The 16,006-nt window shown below is 55.8% G+C and overlaps 1 protein-coding gene across 1 annotated transcript in view; it reads right to left on the bottom strand.

The window, feature by feature from the left end:
* Positions 1 to 999: 999 nt before the first annotated feature.
* The window catches only part of TTC7A (tetratricopeptide repeat domain 7A), a gene marked incomplete at both ends in the record, with an annotated part of 101,761 nt that continues 86,754 nt past the window's right edge, over positions 1,000 to 16,006 (bottom strand). The window contains 2 exon segments of the mRNA XM_084235654.1: positions 1,000 to 1,221; positions 12,140 to 12,342. Coding sequence (XP_084091780.1) covers positions 1,000 to 1,221; positions 12,140 to 12,342 — 425 coding nt within the window.

The raw sequence follows: 16,006 nt of genomic DNA, 5'->3' as shown, positions 1-16,006 counted from the left end.
GAAAGGTAAGGCTTGAAGGAATGACATGTTGATGCAAGGCATCAGAAAGGCTGGGTCCCCCTCTGGGGGCTACTGGTCAAGGGCTTGAGGGGGCATGATTCCAGGGAGCTGGGGCGGTAGGCATAGGTCAGTTAGGTCCGGTGCTCAGTGTCCCTGGCCAGACACCAGTAGCCCCAAAGGCATTTGACAACAAAATCGGGGGAGGGGGAAGCAGTGGCATTCAGTTGACCACCTAAAGCAAAAAGGGGCCACATTTGGCCTGATCCACTAACTCAAAGTCTAGGAGAGGAACCCAGACATCCCAAAGGCCTGCGAGTGATTAAAAATCCTATCCTGAGACTGGAGTGTGAGGCCAGGGCTATGGGGCTCCCCGAGGCACAGAGGCATGGGAGGGGGTGAAGGTCAGCTGTGAAGGTCCCCTGTCCACGCTCTTGGGGCGCATGTCAGTCATGACTCTAAGTCACTTAGGCTTCAAGCCGACTGTCTCCCGAGACACTGAGGGAAAACCTGGGAAAGCTCTCAGCTCAGCCAGGAGCAGCTGGGGGGTTCATCCTTGCTGCTGCAGACAGAGGTGAAGGTCTGGGATGTGGAGGAAGGGCAGCGCGGTACAAGGCCTTCTAGATGGGTGGGAGGTATCCGAGCCACACAGATCCTTACTGCACGCTTAGCTGCACAGCCACTCTGGGGAGGGTCCCCATGGAGATGTGCCTCCTGGCTACTTCCTCGCTCATAAATGACACAATGTCTGCCTGAGTCCCAAAGAGCAAGGGATTTGCTTTTGATACAAATCTGGTCCACCCAGCTCCAGATGAGCAGTTCCCAGCCAGCTCTGTAGGAAAACTGCATATGGGGGAGGCGAGGAGAACCAGGGCTGCAGCCTGCAGACATGTCCCTAGAGATGTATTTCCCCAAGGCCCCAGGCCTCCCCTGCCCTCGCTTGCCCCTGTCTGCCTGTGACTGCCCACCCCTGTTGGGCACTCCTGCCCGCCGGAGGGCCTGTCAGAGCTCTCTGGGGATGATGCAGAAGGGCAGCACAGGGCTACTGGCCTCCAACTCCAGGGCGGTGAGGAAGCAGTCGACGGCAGCCTCGCTCTGGCCCTGGGCCTGCAGCACCTCGCCCAGGCCCTGCCACGCCTCATGGCAGGTGCTCTGCCTCTCCACGGCATCTCGCAGCACCTTCTGGGCCAGGCTCTTGTGGCCCAGCCGACTCAGCATCAGACCCTGGGGAGCAAGGATAGGGCAGAGTTAGCAAGGGCATCCTGGGCAGGGACAGCCTGGTCGTGGCCCCAAGGCGTGGGAGGGGGCTGGCCCAGCACCAGTCAGGCCTTGACCCAGCCCTGCGGCCCATATCGCCCACTGTGGGAGCTGTTTCTCTTTCAAAGGACAGGCTTTCAAAACAGCAGACTTTGAGTCTTCCTGTTACCAGCTGGGGGAGTCCTGGAGAAGCCACCACTCTGGCCCTCAGTTTCCTCTCTCACTGAGAAAGATCACTGCAGCCACCCCTATGAAAAGCACCTGAACAGTGTCGGTGCATGTGAGCAGCACCAGGCCTATTTCTCTCAGGTCTTGCTGCTGCAATAAGGACCTGCCCTTCTCCCCAGGGACACTGCGACATGGAGGAATCTATGCTATGGGTTTTGGACTCAAAACTGGCAGGAAGAACCTCAAGCTGGAGGAGGAGGGTGAGGGGCAGTGCCTTTGCCTGCATCAGCAGCGTTTTCTGGGTACGTCTGGCCTAGCAGGTGAGGATCACAGGAGGCCAGGGACCAGGGGCAGATGCTGGGTGACAGGAGAGGCTCTGGGAGGACATGTCAGGGGTGGACAGGCCGGGGGTTCTGCTTGGCCCTGCTGTTTGACCCCAACAACATTGTTCCAACAACATTGTTGCCAGAGAGATAGAGGAAATGACAGAATTATCATAAAAAGGGGCTGGGAAGTGAAACTGGCACACTGTCCCCTCTTCATCCTCTTCCACCCACACTAGGAAGGGCGCAAGGGGGTGGCAAGCAGGGGGAGCAGTCAGGGCCCTCTTTCAACCTCTAGTCCAAGAAAGGCTGCTTTGTACTGCCCCACTGATCTGTAGTCCAGCCCCAAAGGCAGCACCACAGAGCCCTCCTCTTGCTCAAAGATATGAGGAAGAGCCCAAACGACACGGACTTCCTGGACAGGCAGGGGCTGGGGTGGGGAGCTGCCTTCTGTGTGCTTGGAGCCCCCTCTCAGGTGCCCGCCCACTTACGGCCATGTACATTTTTAGCTGGAACATTTTCCTCCTCACTGCGCTCCCCAGAGTTAGGCCCTGCGTTGCTATGGAGACCCACTGGGGAAGATGCACATGCCTGATTTCATAGAGCCCTCTGAGAGCTTGGAACAGGGCCAATTAGGCAGGAGTGAGATGGTGCTCAGGAAGCCCTAGGAAAAATCTCAGAGGTGCTGGCTGGTGGGCCTGGGGCAGGCAGGGGGTGGTGGTGTGTGAAAGGAAGGGGGCACGGTATTCATAGCATCTCTTCCACCTGGAATGAAGCAGGAACCATGGGGACATGTGGGTGACAGTGGAGCCGTGGGCAGGGCCTCAGGCAGGCCCATGGGCTGGCTAGATGGGAGCCATGCTGATTTGAGGCTGCCCAGAGCTGAAGGACAGTGCCCAGTCTGGCCAGCGGGGCTCCAGGCCAAGCTTTTTCTGCCGGGACCCTGAGCAGTTCAGGATGGAACAGGGCCCACAGGAAGGAGGGAGGCAGGCGAGATGACAGGCCGCCAGACACCAAAATTAAGCACCAAAAATGGAAGGTTCGAGCCCCATGAGTGCTGCCTGAGGGGGAGTGAAAGGACAAACAGAGGGCAGGCCAGCAGTCTCCAGAGTTGGGGGTGGGCCTGTGGTGGCTTTTACAAACTAAGTTTTTTATATTGAGCTTCCACAGGGGATTTGCATTGAAAAAAACAGCGCTACTGCTAACAAGATGTTTGAAAACCCCTGATCTCAACTATGTGGGTGTTTGGCAGGCTGAACAGGGGTGTGTGTGTGTGTGTGTATGTATGTGTGTTGGTTTTACGCTCAGTTTGGGAGGTTGGCAGTAGTCTCCTCTGCATGTTCTATGGAGGAAGCAGCTCAGGGGCCCACGGCCGATTTTTCTGAGCAGTGGTTTCCTCATCGGTGAACTGGGGAGCCAGTAATCCTTACTGACGGGCTGCGGTGAGGATTCTGCACTGGCGGACTAGAGAGCCCATAGCCAGAGTGAGTGGACAGCCAGTGGCAGTGTCCCCAAGATGAGCAGAACGCCTGTGGATTAGGGGGATGGGACAGCTGAGTTCTCCACAGGGCAAGGCCCTTTGTGGGGGAAGACTGGCCTGGGGGGGGGTGGATCACGTCCTCCCCACCCTGGGGTGCTGACCTGAGAGCCTGAAAGGAGACACCAGGCGGGTGGGGGTCAGACTGGGGCCTGGAGGCCCAGGGTCTGTAACAGGATCTGCTGCCACCTGCCCGAGACACCAGCCGCCTTCGTGTTTGGTAGCAACTCGGAGCTGTTTGCTGCCTGACAACTGGGCGGGGCCCACCCTGGGAAGATGTGAGGTCTCACCTGCTCTGCCCCCAGCCCGGCGCTGTGCCAAGGGCCTGCTGTCATCCCTACCCCTGGCTGCCTGGAGAACCTGTCCCCAGGGAGATGGTGGGAACACAGAAGCTGGACCTCGGTGCCATCCAATATCCCTGCAGACTTGACTCCTCCCGCCCTTGTGAGGGGCAGCCGGGAGACTAGCCCTCCTGAGTGATGCCCAGCTTTGACCCTGACCTGTGTTGCCCTCGGGCAAGGTTTGGAAAGCCCCATGCGAGTTGTACACGGTGATGGTGCAATGTGCCTTGAAGTGGAGAGATGGGTAGACTGTGGCGCTCAGGGCTATGATGGAGCTCCCCAGAAATTCCTGACAGCGTCCATTTGTTCTTCTCTCCCTTCCTGGATCTTAGGGAGGTGGGAGCACTGGGTCACATCTTGCCTACTCTGCTCCCACAGGAAGACTTCCCCAGGACAGCAGCACTCCTGCCCTGGTAAGTGACTCTGCTCTGCCTTTCCTGAGCCTGAGGGCAGGGGCCCTGGCCCCCGAGGCCTTGCTATTCGCCACAGAGAAGCAGCTCAGTAGAGTTGAGTAGGAGGATCTCAGACACAGAGTCAAGCACACCAGAGGCCCTGATGCGGGCACAGTACTGCGTGGGGTCACAGAAACAGGCAGCCCGAGAGAACGAGGGGGAAGCGGACCCTGTCTACCCCCTTCAGGATTTCCACTGCGCACCATCTCTGTTCACCCCATCTCTTCAGAGCCTGACATTCTTGTCCAGAGGGAAGGGGCAGCAGGAAGTTCCTGGCCATGGAAGCCTCTTTCTTTTGAGGGGAGGCTTGCCTGGGAAGCAGCCCCCAGTGCTAGGCCATCTGCAGGCCAGGCTGAGCGCTCTACCGCCCCTACCCTCCAGTATTTATAGAAGTTATTTTGGGAATTTTCTTTCTGAGCTCAAGGCACATTCCTGGGATTCTGTAACAGTCTGTCCAGCTGGTTCAGCTGGGAATCAGCTGGAGGCTGCTGGAGCCTCCTGGTCCCTGGAGCCCTTGGCTTGGGGACCACAGGGCTGTAGGGAGGAGTCTGTGGTGGGGCCACCTCTGAGGCTGTTCCACAGGAAGGATCCCTCCCTGCACCTGCCCTGGAAATGTGGCGCTGACACACCCTAAGAGGGAGGTCCACATTCCAGCCACTCATGCTCTTCAGCATGCTGGATTCTCCCAGGTGTGTCAGCCTCAACCTGTCCAACTAGCCTGGGAAGGCAGCCTCTCTCCAGGCCGAGTACCTAGTCCATATAGCACCACAGCCCTCCAGGCAGCTCCAAGGCCACAGCTTGGTCCTACTGTCCTATTGGATGAAGGCCAAATCTTTTTAGTCCCCATCTGCAGGCTCTCATAGGGAGAGGCCCCTGCTGGGTACCCCAGACTCACACAGAGTCCAGCTTAGATGGCTTCAGCAGAAATGGCTGTGCTTCCTGTGTGGGGGAACCCATGCCTGTCCCTTTCTCCTCCTGGGGTCCCCAGGGCTGAGAAGTTAAAGACCATTGGGCCTCTTCACTGAGGCTGGGGTGTGGGGGTGGAGCTCATGGGGCAGCTCTGGTTGGATGAAAGGCTGAGCTGCATCCTAGGAGGTGCTGCCTCTCAGCAGGGGGCTTGGCCTTTCCTCCTTCCCCTTTCTGGGCTGGTTTCACATTCTGGGCTGGCTGTGGGCTCCACCCACCCTGGAACATGGCCCAGCCTCAGGGCTTGGTCAGGAGGCTGCAATGAGGCCTCTGCATTCTGGTTTTGGAAGCAAAGGCTCAGCGATGGGCAGTGACAAGGGGGTTCCATGGCAAGAGCGCCTCCCTCTGAGCAGGAGGCAGAGACTATGGGGGTGGTGATGGCCTCCTGGATGAGGGAGGCAAGAACTGGACTCTGGGCATGCATCCTCTAGACACAGTGAATCTTTCAAACCATTGATTTGGGGGCTAAATTAAGGCGACAGTGCTCAACTATCATTCTGATCTGAATCGCTGACAGCAAGCTTCCTGTCCACTTCCTCACCAGGGTTGGTATGCACACACCAGCCTAAGGTTTTCCTAGAGTCCTGCACCCAGAGCCAGGGAAAGTTGCTTTCATTCACATGAAAGTCGGAGAGCCTGGGGCGAGGGCACAGGGTGTGTGCTGGGGACTGTGCCAGCCCCATGGTGAGCAGGGGCCTCTGAACACCAGCGAGGCCATGCTGGGGGGACAAGCCCTTGAACCTCCTTCTACAGTAGGCCACCAGAACTCTCTTCCTCGAGTTTCCCATCAGGGAATGCAGATCTGGGGAGGGATGTGGAAGAGTAAACTTACAATGAAACTAGGCGGTTAAGTGGCCCACAAGATATTCTTACTGAACTTCTGCCAAACAAAAGCAATATTCTACCACACTGGGGCAGGCAGGCAGAGACACCACTGATGAGGCTGTGAGTGCAAGGAGAACTCGGGTTCTCAATACATAAAGCTGAGGGCAAGACTCAGGCTGCCTGGCCCCTCCTGGCCACCTGCCACAGCTCAGGAAGCCAAGGAACAAAAAGCCTAGATTTAACAGGGTGTTCTGGACCTGTGCATGGTACAAAAGCAATAGCCAGCAGGACCCCAGGAAAGAGGCCCTGCTACTTGGGTGCTATCAGGCCTCATCTGGCATCAGGGAACCTCCAGAAGACCTGGGTCTGAGTTTCACTTCTCTGCTACTCAGGAAGCAGGAAGTGTTTCCTCCTTAAAGTCAGAAAGCAGAGACTGTACCAGCTGCCATGACTATAGGCCAGAGTGCGGGGCTGAGCAGGGCCACTCCAGAACCTGGCCCTCCTGCTCCTTCCCTCCACTAGCCTCAGGGCCTGAGCATGCTGCTTTAGCTGAGTAGTCTCACCCAACATAGGAAACAGTAAGACCAGATCTCAAATACCCCTGGTCCCTCAACTCAGATTCTTTGCCTATAAAGCAGCTTCTCACACTCTCAGCTAAGGTCAGGGACGCGCTTGTCTCATGCATGGGCCATCTGGAGTCAGTGTCCTGGACACCTGGGCCTTGGTCTGCATCACCTGGTAGACTGAATGAGCAGCAAGCAGCTCTCAGCTACACTGAGTCACTGGGCTTCCCTCTGCAAACCAAGAGCATGGAACCTGTGCTGGGAGTGTGCTTCAAAATGTGAAAATAGTAACCCAACTGCTGGACCACTAACTTACAAAATGATTTCGCCTAGTTCTAACAGGAGCCCTCAGCGCTTGGCATTGTGAGTCCTGATTTACAGATGAGGACACAGATGCTGAGAGACAGAGGAACTCAGGCAAGACGAAATAGCAAGTAAAAGCAAAGAGAGACTCAAGTCCGTGCTGTAGACTCCAGGCCTGAACCAGCTCTGCTACGGAGGCTTAAAACCACTGCAGCCCACCAGCCCTAGGCAAGTTGGCCCCATAGTCAATTCTGAGGTTCCTGGTCCCTGCCCAGCAACCCCCCTGCCTTTTCAGTGCCCTAGTGGCACCACGCTCCCCCTGCTGCCCGAGCACCCCCAGCAATGCAAGGAAATTTGAGCCAATGACCTCCCCCCCAAGCAGTCTGGTCCAAGTGTGCTCAGGTCACTGCCATCAAGTCTCATGCAAATGGTGACAAAAATGCCCAATGGTGATTCATCTTTTTTTTTTCTTTTTTTAAAGATTTATTTATTTATTATTTATACATGCACTGGGTACAGTCAGAAGCAAGGGAGGGTGAGAGAATTCACCAGAGCCAGAGCGGGGAGCAGAGCAGGCAGAAGGACCGAAGTACACTGCTGAGGGGAGCAGCGGGCGGCAGGAGAGGTCTGCGCGCCATGTGGGACCCTCCTCCGGTGGCCGAGGAGCAGCCGGGGATCGAACTGGTGCTGCAGAGGCTGCGGGCAGCTTCGCAACCCAGCGCTCAATCGCTGCGCCACCGGGGAGGCCCTGATTCATCTTTTTATAGCTCTTAGCTCATCTCAGTCCTAAAACTACTGTCCGAGGTTGCAGAAGCCTGATTCCCTAGCCCCATTTGACAGGAGAGAAAACTGAGCCAGGGAGTATAAGTACCCTCTGTCACCAGGATGACTGAGAGCTGGTAGTGGTCTTAGGTCTACTGCCTCTCCTGTGGGTTCCATCCCTCAGGGAGGGGGCTAACTGAGGAGGGTGAAGGGGGAAGATCTGTGCAGCTGGATGTAACCCTTAGAGATCAGACCTTTTTGCAGGATTACTGAAATGCTGGCAAAAGGCTCACCCCAGAACCTCAGTCATGCGGGCCCCTCCCCTAGGGAGGAGCAGGAAGGGCCTTGTGAGCTTCAGGGGACTTAAGATGTGCGGCTGCATGCCTCAGCCCGGGGAGGGGGTGAGAGGCTCCTGGGCCATCTGGGGATGCTGCATGCCATGACCATGCTCTTGATCCCCCAAACCCACTTAAAGAACAAGACAGTCTGCTCCATGCTGGGAGCAAAAGGGAACAAATTAAGGGGAATAATTCATCACCACGCTCTCATCAGAAGGCAACAGATGACAGAAATGCTGTATTCCTGTCTTTCCAGGGTCTGCAGAGACAAGAGGCTGGTCACACAGCCAGGACTGCTTCAGAAATTACATCCGTATCACAGGAACCAAAGCTCATGCAGAGCAGGCTCTCTGCTGCTGCAGGGGGAGGCCTCCCCACCCCTCCCTAGGAAGAAAGCCTGCAGGAGCCTGGAGCGCTGCTCCAAGAAGAAAGCATGACCAGGGGTACAGAGGCCAGTGAGGAGCAAAGCAGGGACTCTAGACAGATGCATCAGGGAACCCCGAACTCCTCAGTCTGTCCCAGGAGGATGCGGGCAGAGCACCACCCACAAACGCAGGTGGCAGGGATGTAGCCGTGCCTGCCCACTCATGGCTGAGGCTTTCAAGCTGTCTCCTGCAGTGAAACAGGCTGTGCCAAAGCATCCACACTCCCTGTTCAACCAACAGGACAGGGAAAGTGAGTTCATGTGGCCACGGCTGGTGATCTACCTGCCATCAAGGCCAAGTGACTGCAAAGGAACCCCTTTCTCAGGAGGGTACTCAGAGACTCCACCACTCCATCATTCACTCCCTGGGCTCCCTGCTGTCCCCAGGTGGCCCAGCTCCCTTGGAGGGGCTGATGCAGAGCGGGTTCTGGAAGGTGGCAGTGTAGAGACAGGCTTGGAGAAAGGTGGGTGCTGGCTGCCTGGGGGGCCCTTCTTGGCCACACCGATGCAGCCCTCTTGAGAGCAGTGTGACCTGGGAGCCAGCTCTGCTCATCGTGGGAAGGACCCTGCTCCCCTGCTCATATTTCCTCAGGAGGATCTTCCCTGAATTAGACTCTTCTGCCAGCAAATTCAGTTCTGAACACCCAGGCTGAGCGGGGTTTCGGACTGCCTGAGGGAGCTGAGATGGCTCTGGCACAGGCTTTCAGAACCTGCTTCTGAGATTTCACTGGGAATTTCCATCTGCAAGAGCACACCTTTTTCTTCCTGCACTTGGCAGACCAGTTCCCTAGCCACCCTCGGGCCTGGCAGAGGTGGTGGCCTGCAGAACCAGGGCCTGGCAGAAGTGGTGGCCTGCAGAACGGCACAGTCTCCTCTGGGACACTGCTTTGGGTGCCATGGAGGCCCCTCCGGGAGGGGTCTCTTTCCTGGCTGATCTGGTAGAAGAGCCTGCGCTGAGTCCAGCAAGAACCATGAAAACATCTTTCATTTCCAGGGCAGGGAGGGCAAGAGGATCTGCTTATGGGCCAAAGTTTATATTCTTAAAAATGCCTGAACCGTGACTCTTGCCTCAAACATTTCCACACTGAGAGGACTTTTTCCAGCCCTGGGAACCCCTCCTATTCCATGCACACAGCCCCAGGCCCTGAGGCTGGTCTCCTGGTACGTGCTGACCCCACCCCAAGGGCTACAGGGCTGAAACAGGCACCCACACAGCTCATGAGGGATGTAGAGCTCCGCCAGCCCAGGTTGTGGGGGTGGCCATGCACTCGGGGAGGATACCTCACCTTCCTCTTGTGCCCAGTGGAGGCCAATGTCCTCATAGAGGCACAGTGGCAGGGTAAGGATGTTTACCCTGGGAGCCTGCCCTGGCAATGACTCCATGGGGGAAATACCAGTTTCCCAACGTGTCCCTTTCTCTGGACTATTCCCCAAGGATGCCAAGTTCACAAAAGCTGAAACACAAATGCGTTTCTCTACCAACTATTTTTACAGTGACTTCCCTACATAAACGTTAACCTGATTCAGACCCACTGGCAGTGGCTCCCATCATGCTCTACTGTGGTGAAAAACTATCTGCGCTCAGTGGGGAGAAAGTGCTGTGACTGATCGGCAATGTCTGCCATGGGTGAAGAACTAGAGAGTGATTTTGGATATACTGTGTTTTGTGTTCTCTGATGTGGCACTGGAGATTTTCAGAAGCACGTTCATGTGCCTCACCTCATTTGGTTAGAACTACACTGGTCTAGGAATGACGACAATTGTTGTTCATTTACAAAATGAACAATTTACATCAGGAGCATGGAAGTTAAGTGTGTCTTTCCCTAAGTCACCCAAGTGAATTAGCGCTACAGCAGGATTATCTGGCCAGAGCCAGATGGCCTGAGTCTGGGGCCAGTACAGAGGAGAACTTAGATCAGCAAACACTGGAGATCAACATGCCAAAGTGTTCGCGTGTCTTTGGGGAAAAGAGTGCTTAGTAAATCTTCCCCAGGCTTGAAGTTTGCTATTTTTTATGTATGTGTGTGGGATGCTGGCAGGAACAGAGCATGTGGAAGCGGGATGGCTGCCCACGCCACCGCCAACTGCCCCTCTGGTTGCCTGCAACTTTAACAGTGCGCAGGCCTGGCTCCGGCTTGCTCCAATTTCATCAAATCAGCAAGGCACCCCGGGAGGAGAAAAGGGACCATTGCAGAAACATCTCTGGTGAGCCACTCTGGACAGCTATTCAGTTACCATGGAAACCCGCCCTTGGAAACAGCTTCAATTTCAGGAAAATAGCTACAAACAATAATAAGCATAAATGAAAAATGGTACACTGTTACTTGAAAATTGTACTTGTTATTGGATTTCATTGGGTTTGAGGGACTCAGATGGCAGACTCCTGCCTGTGCGCACAGAGGAAGGCAGATGTGCAGCCTGGCTGCAGGCCCAGCGATCCAAGTCCACATTCCCCCTCCCACCTCCATAATCAAGTTTTTGGATGTGACCTCCGGGGAGAAATTTATCAGAGGGGCTAATGTCTGAATTGTGGGAGGAAGGAGGATGTGCCAAGTGAAAAACAGACATTTGCTGAGCAGACTGGAAGGCAACACAGGGCTACGTGGAGGGGAGCACGGGCCAGGCTGTGATGTCACTGTGTGCCTTCTACAACCGTGGCGCGGAGTGGGGCCTCAGCTAGAACGCCCTAGAGAAGTCCCGCAGGGTAGGGATGATAGTTGTTCTCCAGGACTCTCAGGGCTGGAAAGGACCTTGTAAATATGGCCTGGACCAGTCCTCCCACTCTCCCCCGCCTATCTTTCCATGCTCTTGGCAATATCCCCACTAGAGGATTCCTGAGTTTGTACTTAGCCTGTTCTAGGAGTGGTACTATTTTTCCTGATACGGTGCTGACCTCAAACTCCCTGTAGCTTCAGCTCGTGAACACATCAGACTCCTCTTGGCATTATAACCCTTCACCTTCAGCCCCCTGGAATCATTCTCCTGATCTTTCTGTCTCCATGTGCAGACAGCAGTGACACCCCCATGCTGGTAGACCTTGCCAGGGGAAAACTGTTGCTAACTGGGTTCTTAAATTATACTTCAACTATCAGTGTACATGCAGATCCTGAAACTTATTCTGACAGCAGCTAAGGCAGACAGGGAAGATAGTCATCTCCACTATATACCATCTGTCCGAGCAGGTCCTCAATAAATGCAGCCTGGACCAGAGGCTTCCCCTTGCACAGACAGGTAAATCCCTCCTGTTCAGAGGAGTGGGTAACTTGCCCATCATCACCCAAGAACAGAATCGCAAAGCCAGGACAAGGGCACCAGTGTCCTGGTCCCTGCTCTGAACCTTCCCACAGAAAGGTCACTACTGCACCCTTGGGCATTCGCAGAATCCCTTATTCCGTGCCCCAGGATTGAGGGTTGCTGGGCCCTCATAGCCCCCCAGGGGCCATACTCAATGTGTGTTCGAGTCAGGCCTGACAGCCAAGCCAGACACATAATGAATCCCACCAAGGAGGCAGGAAGATCCTCCAAAATGGGGGAGGCAGTCCAGAGAGGGTCTGGGGATCCCCAGAAAAAACAACTTTTTAGTATCTGCCTCGAGCCTCCAAAGCAAGGATCTGGTAAGTCCAGTAAAAGCCCTTTGGGGCTAGATTGCCTTCACAGACCTTTAGAACAAAAAAGGAAGTCACAAAGAATGATAAGCAACCCTCTAGGACTTTTTCATCACCTCAGCCCTAATTGAAGATGAACAGCCTGAACCTGTAAGAGAGTGAGTTCTCTCTCCCAACACACCAGGGAGCTAGCCACCTCCCCACAAATGCCAAGCAACAGGGGCTGGAAGGCCTTGGCAGGCCATGGAGGGGATAGGAGGCCCTAAGGCCTGACTCACCAGGCTGTGCATGATGCGCACGCCATCGGGGTTCACCGTCAGTGCCTCCTTGTACAGCTGCTTGGCCTCCTCCAAGCTGCCCTTCATCTCTGCCAGTCGGCCCCGCATGTAGAGCACCGAATGCGAGGTGGGGAAGAGGCCCGCTGCCTCCTGGATGCAGAAACCTGCTTCCTTGAGGTGTTGCTGCTCCATGAACAGCTCAGCTGCGAAACCAGAAGGGCAGTAGGAGGTGAGGGGGGTGGGAAAAGTCAGAGCGGCCCCCCTCCCTGCAGCTGTTAGCCCCAAAGCTGGGAATAGGGCTTAGGTGACAGCAACCCTCCCACCAAGTCACGGCACAAGACGGGCTTGCTCAGGATGCAGTGGTAACCCCAGCAGTGATTTCCGAGTGCCCACTCAGCCAGATGCCACACTATGCGCTCCACACAGACCATCTCAGCCAATGCTCCCCAAACCCTGCAGGACAGCACTTTCATCATCCACTTCAAGGAGGAGGAAACTGGGCCTGAGAGTGAGAGGGACTTGCCTAAGGCCACAGGGAGAGCAGGCCATGAAGCAGGGTTTGCCTTGGGCTGTCTGACTTCAGGGCCTGGCAGTGGAGGTCTGGGTGGTGTCCCCTGGAGCTAAGCCTTTGCCAAGGGACCTTTTTTCAGTGTCCCTACACTTCACCATTCATTATGTGTCTGGGGTGGGGGAGGGAAGCAGATGGGTGGCTCCCCTCAGGTCTCAGTCTCTGGGGAGGGAGGCTGACTGGAGAACTAACTCCACCCTTGTGATCCGGATGAGGCAGGAGTGTGTGCAGTGTGTGCAGAGCAAGTGCCAAGTGATCCTGCCAAGGAAGGGGGCGGGAGGAGGAAGACAGAGTCTGGAAGCGTCTGGAAGGGGCAGAGCTGGGGCTCCCACCAAGGAGCGCAGTAACAGCCACAAAACCACCTGCACTTCCTGGGAGCCAACTGTGGGCCGGGCCCCAGCTCTGAGAAGCAGGTGCTCTGTGAGCCCCATGCTAACAAACCAGGCTGAGAGAGGGAGGACTAGACGGGGCCTGGCCCCCAGCAGCACCCACCTCCCTCCAAAGCTCAGGGCTTCTTCCATATGAAAAGGGAATGGGGGTAAGAAGGGAGTGGGGGGCTGCACATCTTTCCCAGTAGTCACAGAGGATCTGCCCATGACCAGTTTGCCTTCTCCCCAGATCAGAGTTAAATCAGGCCGTTTCTCTGATCCTGGACCAGCCTACATAAAAGCACATTTTAAACCCACACGGCAGGTACACCCACGGCAGGCGCTTTTAGAAACATGGCCTGGTGGGTTGCAGCTGGGCCTCGCGGCCCACTCAGCCTTCCTCTCATGGCAGCTCAGGGCTCAGCTGCCCCCTCCCGGGGTGGGTGCCCAGACTGAAGTCACAGAAGGCCCGTGCACAGATGGGAGCACAGAAGGGCACGCAGAGTCTGTGGTGCAGCTTTGCCAAGAGCTGTTCCTAGCAGAGGCTGAGAGCTGAGGTTACACAAGTTCAGATGAGGTCTGGGGTAGGGCGGGTAGCAGACATCCCCAAAGAAGTTCTCAGAAAAAGGTAGAAAAAGCAGGCCCAGACACCCCATCTTCCTGTTCTGCTAAGAAGCAGGAAGGCAGCCTCTCTAAGCCTGACTGCAAAGCACAGCACTGGGGTACTTAGCATGCAAGTTGCCTAAAGGTTCGTTGTGCAACAAAGCCGCTGGCCACATCCTAAAATACAACAGAGGCCTTTTTGAGCAAGGTGCTTTTCTTCCCTGGTGAAGATGAGAATTTGGGAGGATCCGAGAAATTAATTAAATACAGAGAAACCAGCTTCCCACAATAAGGGGAGAGAGAAAGGCTCCTGTCCCTGGAGACAGTCTTAACTGAAGAGTCCCAAGGCAGAAAACACAGGAAAGTGAGGCCAGAAGGAGAGGAGGTCTTTGAACACAGGCTCTTGCAGGGAAGGATGGCCCAGCAGTCAGGGGTTTGGTTATCTGGACCTCCGTTCTCCTTGGTTCTTGTTGCTCCCCTTCTGAGTTGCTCCCCTTCTGAGTTGCTCCTCAGGGCTGAACAGGTTGCCTTCATAACTGAGCGCCCAATGTACACCTACTGAGTACTGACTGTGTACCTGGCCCTCCTATGAGGAGAAAGATTGGAGCAGGGGAGAGGGGCAGCTAGGCCACCAAACTGCTGGGCAGGGCCGTGAAATGCAAGTGCCACTTCTGGGTACTCAGAAGGGGTCAGGTCAGCTGTGCTGGTGTGGTCAGGGAAGTCTTCTTGGAGGAGGTGGCATTTGAGATGGGTCCTAAAGGTACAGGGGCTTTTGTGTGGTAGAAAGAAGAAAGGCTGTGTAGACCCTGAGAGCACAGCTTCACCACGGCAGAACTCCCCCAGGTGATGGAGGAGGAGAAGCAGAGGAAGTTCAAGGTGTGAATGTTATGGGGGGTAGGGCGGGGGAGGGAAGCCTGTTTGGCACCAGCCCCTGTGACTGCTCTGTGCTCTGAGGCCCCAAGGCCAGGCTTCCCCTTCTTCTAGCCCTGTCCCAGAAGGCCTGCCCCAGGCCTGGTCCACCTGGCTCAGGAGTGGCTCATTAAGACTGTTTACAACTTGCTGCCCTGTCTCCCAAGGCTGTCCCTGGTGCCTCCCTTGGGGACACCTCACAGTGCCTTCACATCAACAGATTTCAATTACAGAGAGCCTCACTTCCCTCTTTCCTTGGGGCCTGAAGCTGTGTTGGGTGGCCACACAAGAGAACATGCCCTGAAAAATAGGTAGGGCTGCTTTGCTCCAGTGGACTTCATTACCAGTGAGGCAGGAAACCAGATGACACAGAACAGAGCCAGGGAAGAGAGGTCTCCTGAGGGCTCCTGGCTGTCTTGCAGACAGTCCCTGGCAGGCCTGGCCTCCAGGGCGGGGCCTCCGACCTGCAGACAGGCCCACAGGTCTAGGGGCTGCAGCTTGGCCCTTCTTCCTAGCCTCAAGGTCTGCAGTCTGTGCCCTCCTCCCCTCGAGGTTTTACCAAACACGGAGCTCCCCACATACAGCAGGAGCTCATGGGACTGAGCCTGCCCTCTGCCCCAGCCACTCCCCCCAGGGCCTGGCGGTGCCCACACCCATCCGGGCCTCCCTTGGCCAGGGCTGGATGAACACTCACTGTTTGTTACTGGACTTCCCTCGCATCTCAGCCAAGGTCATCACCCTGGTTCCCAGGGCCCTTGCGTCCCCCAGTCCTTTCTCCCTCCCTTCTGATGTTCTTTTCTCATCTCCCCTGCCTAGTGTTGACCTCCTCTCTTGCCCAGCTTTTCTTCCTCTTCCTCCAATCTCTCCACCCCTCCCACCCCCCTGTGCTTTCTCTAGGCAGGCTCCAAATGGAAAACATCTGTTCCCTGGAGCTTTGCAAGAGTCCCTTTTATTATTTTTTCTGAGGCATCCTGGTCTCACCCTGCACCCAGAGCTCGTTCTAGTCTTCCTACCATCCCTGCCAAAGCCCAGCCCCCTCAAACACCCTCCCCCCTTGCTGGGGGATGGGCCTACACTTCTTGAGCTATTTCCTTAACTCTTTACAGGAAGGGCCTTGCCTAAGGTCTTTTAGGGGCCTCTCCAGGTCAGGTGTGTGTCAGGTGTGAGTCTCTCCCAGAGGCCTTGGAAAGGAGAGGGAGGGGCCACCAGAGTTTAAAGGACAGAACCCCTCCCCCATGTCCCACCACAGAGTTAAGGTCTGAACTCAGAATTGTCCTTAGGTAGCCTTGGGCCTGGGGGGAGGGGGGAAGGTTGGGGTGTGTGTGTGTGGCCAAAGCTGCCCCCTAGAGGAAATAAGCAGGCCTTCTCAAGGAGCTGCCCCTCAGGACATAGACACTAAAATAAAGAGAAAGGGGGAGA

This window comes from Talpa europaea (assembly GCF_964194135.1).
Source record: "Talpa europaea genome assembly, chromosome: 6".
Classification (NCBI taxonomy): Eukaryota; Metazoa; Chordata; class Mammalia; order Eulipotyphla; family Talpidae; genus Talpa; species Talpa europaea.
Note: the sequence above shows the minus strand (reverse complement) of the source record. Positions and strands in the feature narration are given on the sequence as shown.